Consider the following 7,924-nt stretch of genomic DNA (forward strand, 5'->3'; position numbering starts at 1 on the left):
GACAGTGGGGCCAATCCTGAGACAAGAATCCAGGAGGAAATGCAGTTTTGGTGAGATATTGAGGCCAGCGTGGGATCTGGTAGGTATGAGGGTCCCAGGGGACATCCAGAAGGAGGTGTCCAGGACACTGTGGGGCCCCAGGTCTAGGGCAAAGAGGAGAGGCTGAGGCAAGGACAGAGGAAAAAGCCCGTGGAGGTGGAAGAGAAGCACCGAAGACAGCCAAGCCCAGGGATCACGAAGGACCGGCCACCTCCAACAAGTCTTGGAATGGGGAAAATAGAAGGGGAAACACGTAGGGCATAGCTGACAGCTTTGGGGTGGACATCGCTGTCTCTTCTCTCTGGTCACCTCGGGGCATAGTTATGGTACCTCTCAGAGGCTACAGCGCAAGCTCACACGTGGCAGGAGGCCAGTGATGCGCCTGCGCCTAGAGTACCCACCCAGATCGCCAGAGCTAGTGCTCCAAGGTCACGTGGTGATCACTGTCGGAGCCCAACGGTAGGTGCTAAGCCTCCTGGACTGGGATCTGGGCTCCAGAACCTTCTTAGATCTTACTGGGTCCTCAGCTGTCCACCAGACCCCGCCCCTAGCCCGCAGACCCCGCCCTCAGACCGCCTTCTTCCTCTCCGCCCTTCCTACAGCCGCAGGCCCCACTCCTTTATCAGCGCCTGCTCTTTTCCGACCCTTCCTTCCTCTCACCCACAGACACAGTCCTCAGACCTCTTCCTTCCCTCGGTCCCTTCCCTTATCCTGCAGACCTTACCCCAGCGTAGAGACACTTCCCTAAACCTCAGCCCGCACGCCAACCCTCAGACCCTTTCATAACCCGCAGACCCTGTCCTGGGACTGTCCTCCACTCTTGGGCCCCTTCTCACAGCCCATAGACTCCACCCCCTCTCAGATTCTAACCCTCAGGCTCCTCGTCCTCCAATCCATAGGTAATAGTCAGACCCTCTTGCCAAGCCCCCAGACTCCTTTTCCCGGCCCAGATCCTACCCCTGTAGCCCTTACACCCCTCCTCCAGAGGGCGCCCAGCCCTCAGATTTCCTTAGAGCCCCTTCAGCTCGCAGACTCCTGTAGACACCTGATCTTCTGGTATGTAGCTCTCCCAGAGCCTACCCCTATTCTCATTCAGACACTTCCCTCCAAATCAGACCCCCACCCCAAACCCCTTTATTTTCAGACTGCCCTCCAGGACTCCCAGACAGCTCTGTCTTTATTGCTCCCAGAGGATCCAGTCTTCTCCTCTTGCCCTCGTAAGACCCCCTGGCTGATCCCTGTCCAGGAGTTGACTGAGTCTGGAGCCCACAGATGCCCTCCCTGAGCTCTCGCTTACCTGTGGAGCTGGGCTCTGTTGGGAATCCAAAAGCCCAGGTGGGCCGTTTGCATCGCCTGGCTGTGGCTGGGGGCCCAGGCTGGAGCCTCATCCGGCTTCTTAGGAAAGGTAAGGGTTTGGCTGTTGGAATTGCCTGTGAGGGCAAGATCAAGGAGCAGTATGGAGGGTGCAACTTCAGTTGTCCAGTCAGCAATTTTATACCAGGCACCCACTGTGCACCAGCCTCTGTTGTCTATGTTAGGGGTTTAGGGCTAAATATCACCTATTAGGGCATTGTGAATGAAATCTATTATGGGAATTAAGAGAGTGATGAGAATGAAGTAGACACACTGGAAGGGATGGCCTTTCTGATGGTGTGATACTTGTGTGTCACAGTATAAGAGCCAGTCATGCAAAAAGCTGGAGGAAGAGCGTTTCAGAAAGATGGAATAGCCAGTGCAAAGGCCCTGAAGTCAAAACAAACTGGGTATGTGTAAATAGCCCCAGGGAACAAGGGGACTCAGGGAGAGGATGAAAGCTGAGGCAGCAGGGACGGACAGGAAAGGGCCTCAAAAGGGATATGAATTTTGTTGGATTTTTGTCCTGTATGCGATGGGAAACCATTGGCGTTGTAGGCAGGAAATTAATATTACCCAATTTGCAATTTGTTTTTCATTGATTTTTGTAAATTGATTGTACATCTGGCTACTTTCTGAACTTGATTAATAGTTGTAATTGTTGACTCTTACTTTTTTGTTATCTGCAGATGGTGACAGTTTGGTCTCAGCCCTTTAATCTTTAAACTCTAATTTATTTATTAATGTACTTATTATTTATTAATTTATTTGTTCATTCATTTATTCATTTCTCTTTCACACACTTTTTTTTTTTTTTATCATAAAGTGTTAGCCAGACTTTTCAAACCTTGTTGTCAATGGGCATCTGTTTCCTTGTTTTTGATATTTAAGGAAATGAGTCTATGTTTCTGCATTAAGTATCATGTTTGCTCTTTGGTTTTGGTTTATAATTTTTATCAAATAAGGAAGTTCCCATCTATTCCTAGTTTTCTGAGGTTTTTTTTCCTTTTTTCCTTTCCAAATAGATGTTGAATTTTATCAATTGTCTTTTCTGTATCTACTGAGTTAAACATGATTTTTGTCCTTTATGAATGTGTTTTATTTCACTGATAGATTTCCTTTTGTGGAATCACCCTTGCTTTCCGGGAATAAATTGATTGGGTTACCTCTTACTTTATTTAGGGGTTTTACACTTATAATCACAAATGGAATTGATATATAATTTCATTTTCTGGTTCTGGAAACTCATGATTTTAGAACAACTTGTATAAAAGTATCTATACGTGAAATGAAATGAAATGCTTATCATTGCAATAATAATCCATATCAAGAAATAATTTGCATTTTAAGAAGATCTCTCTGCAAGTATCATTCAAGACAAATGCAGAGAACTAGTTAGAATGCCATTGCAAAAGATGGTGGCTGCTAAGTTTAAAATAAGAGCCAGTGAGTGTGATATTTAGAGCTTCCTGAGGGACCTCATTTGGAGGGGTTTTGTGGGTTGGACAAAGTGCTTGATTCATTAGCCATGTCTGCCAAGGACATAAGTACAAGGACAAGGATGCCATGAATTTGCTCTCCCTGAGGATATGGGATAGGGCCTGGAGGAAGAGGAGCTCAGGGATGATGAGTGCAGAGAAATAGGCCTTGGGGCATGATGGGTGCAGAGATAAGGTCTTGGGAGGGGTGAGCTGAGCCGTGTGATGGGGAGAGGGAATTGGCAAGGGCATGGAGTCAGGTACAGAAGAGGTTGCTACTTGGATTCTGCTCTTAGATGCAGTGTTCAAAAATAAGCTTGGGATATTTCCTGATAAAATCCAGAGAGTTTGCTTTTCTTGAAAAATTGAATGGGACCTGTACATACACTGAATTAGAGCTGGGTGGAGGCTACCTGCCCTGGGCAGTGCACAAAGCTCCTGTAAGCCCAAGTCCCCACAAAGTCCTTTTTTTTTTGGCCCCTGGTTACCTTTGTGTGTTTTTGACACCTCTGGGGTGGAAATGGCAGGTAAATGTTCCAGCTCTCTGGACTTAATGGTGAGTGCTGCATTGAGATGGATTCTAAGGCAGAGTCCCCAGCAGCTGTAGGGTGGCAGTTCCGAGACATAGGGATGGAAACTGGGGTCAAGGGTCACCCAGTCAGGGAGGGACTGTGGGGGCTGGGAACTGGCAAAGGTGTTGCCTGGAGTAAAGGGCAGGGATAGTCCTAAGCCTCGCTGCCTCTCAGTTGTCCAGGTAGATGGTGAGAACTCTGCTGGGCAGACGGGGCTCTTTCTCTCAGCGTTGCTGGGCCATAGCTCTGCTGTGCAGCTCCTGCTGGCCTTTGGCGCCAACCCCAACCAGTGAGTGGGCAGGTGGTGATTCCCTCACACTCCCAGGGCCCTGAGTCTGAGCCCCGCAGAACCAGAGTTCTTTTCCCTAGAGGCCTCTTGCCCTCACAAACTCCTCCCATCCCCTGATGACCCTCCTAATCCCAGTGACCCCTTTTGTCCTCTCAGTTAACCCCTTTTTGTCCTTCAGTGACTATTCCCAGTCTCCTGGTGCCTCTCATGTGCTCACAATGATCCTCTCATCCTCTCAAAGACCCCACCTTGTCCCCAAGCAATACCTCCTATCCTGATAGCTACTTTCCATGTTCATGAAGCGGACATGGGTGGCCCCAACTCCCCTAACCTTTCCCTCTTACCTCCCAGTGACCCCTTTCATCCTTCAATGTTCCTATCCTGCTACCTTTTGTCCCTGTTCCGTCCCTTTTCTAATCTATTCCTGTCTTTATTGTTCTGCTGCAGCCGCTGCCTCGACGGCAGCACACCCGTGCACGCAGGTGCCTTCTCAGGCCGCAGCCTGGTGATGTTGCACCTGCTGCAGGCGGGAGGTGACCTGCGTCTGCATGACCAGCAGGGTCGCACACCTCGGGACTGGGCAGAGCAGGGTGGTACTAAGCGGAGCCAGGAGGTGAGCGGTGGCCCAAGTGGAGTGGGGCATCGGGGCCAGCACCCCCACCCTACCTCACCCCACATGCCCCCTATCCAGGTGCTAGAGCTGTTACAACTCTGCCGTACCCATATATCAGCACTAGTGCACGGTGGTGAGTTGGCATCCATTGCATCCCTGGGCCAATTGCAGGCCGGCTCTGGACACAGCCCGTGTGGCTCCCTGTCCTTGATGCGGCTGGTGCAGGCGGACAGGTAACTGTCCACAATGTGAAACCCGCCCACCCACCACTCCCAACTACCCCAGACTTACTCTTGGACTGCCCTTTACCCTAGGGCACCAAGGCCAGCGAAGATCAGGAGACCCCCACAGATCCCAGCCTTGGGGTTTGGCCAGGTAAGCGGGAGAGGGTAGGGGAGCAGGGATCACCTGTCCTCTTCATGCCTCATAGTCCCGCCCCCCACCCCCAGATGAGCAGCCTGTGGCCACTGGGGCTGGTAACGGGCATACCACTCGTGGACCCCAAGGAGCTGCTGCCACCCCAGGGCGAGCCCGACTGCACCTATGAGAGCAGCTCCCATACAGTCATGGTCAAGTGAGAGACAACCCCTCCCACACCCCTGCCTGGTTGTCCAGCAGAGCTCTGGAGAGAGTCCAGCTCTCCTGCTCCCCTCACAAGGAAAATCTCCTTGTCTCAGAAGCATACTCCCCCCACCCCCCAATCTCCAGCCTTCTGTGGAGGGGCCACTCAGTGACCGTGCGGCAGCTGAAGGCCCCTGGAACCCAGACTGATGTGCTGTTGGCTGACCTTCAGCATTGCAGGTATGCCACCCTCAGCCTTCTCCCCAGGCCAGCCCAGTCCCACAGACCAGTCTCCTGCCTGTTCTGCTTACTCAAGTATTTCATAAACAGAAGACCAAGGAGTGTGGCAATGGCCACAGTTACTGAGTCTTCACCTTTGGGCTGGCACGTGGCATGGAGCCCTCCTACTAGTGACCATCTACCCCACTGGAAAGTGGGTACCCAGTTCTGTGTCCTGTGTCTTGTAGGCTGCAGAGAGGTGGGTGTAGGGAGGGGTACCACGAACAGGGTACACAGTGGGTGCTGGCTCTCTGACGGCCAGCACCGTCTCTGTGTGACCTGGGGTCTCACTTTCTCTCTTGCCCAGTAGCTGGTGTAGATCAGCAGCCCCTGGCACATAGTGACCTGTTCCCAGGGGCAGCCCCCGCCCCATACAGGTCAGAGTCTCCTTGTGAGTGGCATGCTCTCTTCCCACCCAGCACCCTGCACCACCCCAACCTGTTGCTTCTGATGGCACTGAGCCCCTCGGCGGACCTGTCGGAGCTGCGCCTTCTCTTCGAGCCTGTGTGGCTAGGCTCCCTGCATGTGGTGCTGCACCCCCAGGGACCGAGCAAGGGGTGGCCCTGCACTGTGCCAGGCCTGCTGCCTGGCTGCCTGTTGCTACAGGTGCTAGAGGCCTTGCTGTTCCTGCAGGCCCGCTGGCATGCTCATGGTGGCCTTAGCTCGCATGCTGTGCAGCTGGTGCGGCCAGGCCTGGCCAAGGTGGGCAGCCTGGAGCACGGGCGCCCACTGCGCCAGTGCTGGCTGCGGCCCAGGTAAGTGCATCTCACCTGCCTGCCCAGTGTTCCTGTTGAGCAGCCAATGACTCACCAGACCCCTCGGCTTCCATAGGCCTCAGCAGGACTACTACTCCTGGGGAAGGCCAGGCCCAGGGCTGCCCCCGCCTCCCGAATTGTACCCATGGCTGCCACTTGAGCTCATCTGCGGTGATATGCCTGCTACCACCTCAGACCTCTATAGCTTCTGCATCCTGGCCCAGGAGGTCTTCACTGGTCAGTGAGTGACCCTATACCTTGCCCCACTGAGGCACCCCCCACTCCCATTTTGGTTCTCCAATCATGCTTCCTCACAGGAGAGCTGCCCTGGGCTGGAAAAGAGGGGCCTGAGGTAAAGGCTAAACTGGAGGCAGGTGAGAGCCCAGCCCTGAACCCCCTGGTGCCAACCCCTTACCAGGCCTTGGTTCGGGCTGGACTGGGCCGAGGGCCTGCTGACCGCTGGGGCAGCCTGCAGAATACCCGATACCTGCTACGGGAGGCCATGGCTCAGGTACATGACAGGTTAGCAGGGGTGAGTGGTAGCCATGGAAGACAGGGCCCACATCCAATCTCCTTTCCACAGGACTCGGCTCCTGAGGTGAGCTTCCTGATGGATTGGACCACACTGTGCCCTGCACCCCACGGTTCCCCACCAGGTTAGAGGGCAAGGAGGGGTGGTGGCCAGTGCTAGGCACAACTCAGCTGTACCCCCCCATTCCAACCAAATGGTTTGTCCCTCCAGAGACACTGTACTATGAGGTAGCTTCTCGAGCCAAGACCACACCCAGGCCTGAGTCCCCCATAAGGTCCCTGGGCCCCTTCCAATCCCAGGTAGGAGCCAGGGCGGGGATGTGGAGGACTAAGGGAGTTGTGGGACACCTGGCCCAACCATGGCAGCTCTCTGCCATTGCTCTCTGCAGGTCCTGGAGACTCCTCAGGTCGTGGGCCACAGCAGAGTCCAGAGGGACACAGCCTGGGACTCAGGTAGCAGCTTGACTCTAGGCAGCAGTCCCAGTCCCAGCCCTGGCTTCTGCCCAGGCCACAGCCCCACAACCAGGGTCAGCTTGCAGCACTGCCTGGAACCCAGCTCAACAGTATGGATACCCCAAGCCCTGTACGACCATCCAGTCCCTAACCTGTGACCCCTACCCCCAGTTGTCACCGGCCCCAATTTCCCTGGCTGTCTCTCCTTTGACCAGGGAACCCTACAGGACCCCCAGCTGTCCCCTCAATGACCTGTGACTCCTGACCAACCCTGCTTCTCCCAGGGCCTTGCCCTACACTCCAGCCTTCAGGACTCAGCCTCCCCCCTGGGGAGTCAGGGCTCTGTAGAACAGCTTAAGGGGAAGTTCTCAGCCAAGATCCCAGCCCTGCAGGGGCTTAGATGACACACACACAGGGCTGTCCTGCTGGACTCCCAGCCCTGGGAGCCCAAACCATGCCTGCTGACCCACAGGAAGGCTTCCCATACCCTGGAGGCTGCTGGCAGGGAAGGCCACTGGGGCAGGTGAAGCAGAAGACCCTGAGCCCATCCCCTGCCCACCCCCCACCCCCCCACCTTACCCCGGTCCATCTGAGCTTCATGGCCACCAGGTAGCAGCTCCAGCTTTTATCCCTGCAGGTGGCCAGCCCTGAGCTGATCAGAGGAGATCCCTTCTCCAGTATGCAGAAGTGAGAAAGGGGCCTTAGTGGGAGGGCCCCTGGGCCCCTTTCTCATTCCTGAGGGCACCTTCCGTCCATCCCTATCCCACTCCTCCCCAGGATGGATCTGTTGGAGGAGATCATGGCCGAGCTACAAGGTGGATGCCAACTCCGAGACAGACCCAGCCTTGACCCCACTCCTGACACAGATTCTTAGGGCTCCCATGGCCTCCTCTCTGCAGATATCACCCCTCAGTGCCTTCCAAGAGAGACTCTCTCCTCAGTATCTGCTGAAAAGATAAAATGAAATAAAATGATAAAGCAATCCATCTGTCCCTGTCTCT

At 54.4% G+C, this 7,924-nt stretch overlaps 1 protein-coding gene across 2 annotated transcripts; it reads left to right on the top strand.

The window, feature by feature from the left end:
* Positions 1–333: 333 nt before the first annotated feature.
* On the top strand, positions 334–7,899 carry LOC120592446 (inactive serine/threonine-protein kinase TEX14-like). Of its 2 annotated transcripts, XM_039850116.1 has the most exons (16): positions 334–1,095; positions 1,184–1,444; positions 3,617–3,731; positions 4,179–4,344; positions 4,423–4,577; positions 4,659–4,719; positions 4,794–4,918; positions 5,053–5,145; positions 5,604–5,939; positions 6,016–6,176; positions 6,257–6,450; positions 6,523–6,595; positions 6,682–6,770; positions 6,860–7,033; positions 7,561–7,610; positions 7,701–7,899. In XM_039850116.1, exons 2-16 carry the CDS (start codon positions 1,312–1,314, stop codon positions 7,795–7,797), a joined length of 2,022 nt encoding a protein of 673 aa, XP_039706050.1. In that variant the 5' UTR covers positions 334–1,095; positions 1,184–1,311; the 3' UTR covers positions 7,798–7,899. The 2 variants fall into 2 exon arrangements, with proteins under 2 accessions (XP_039706050.1, XP_039706051.1); XM_039850117.1 differs by lacking the exons at positions 334–1,095; positions 3,617–3,731 and having other exon boundaries at positions 1,319–1,444; positions 4,179–4,577.
* The last annotated feature ends 25 nt before the right edge of the window (positions 7,900–7,924 follow it).

The sequence above is a fragment of the Pteropus medius genome, unplaced genomic scaffold, assembly GCF_902729225.1.
Source record: "Pteropus medius unplaced genomic scaffold, Ma_sr-lr_union100, whole genome shotgun sequence".
NCBI lineage: Eukaryota > Metazoa > Chordata > Mammalia > Chiroptera > Pteropodidae > Pteropus > Pteropus medius.

Bases quoted from the DNA above. Each gene is read 5' to 3' on its own strand.
- LOC120592446 (XM_039850116.1), top strand. From the start codon at position 1,312: ATGCCCTCCCTGAGCTCTCGCTTACCTGTGGAGCTGGGCTCTGTTGGG. The intron at 4,578-4,658 runs GTAACTGTCCAC...CCTTTACCCTAG, and splicing joins CGGCTGGTGCAGGCGGACAG to GGCACCAAGGCCAGCGAAGA. The intron at 7,611-7,700 runs GTGAGAAAGGGG...ACTCCTCCCCAG, and splicing joins CCCTTCTCCAGTATGCAGAA to GATGGATCTGTTGGAGGAGA.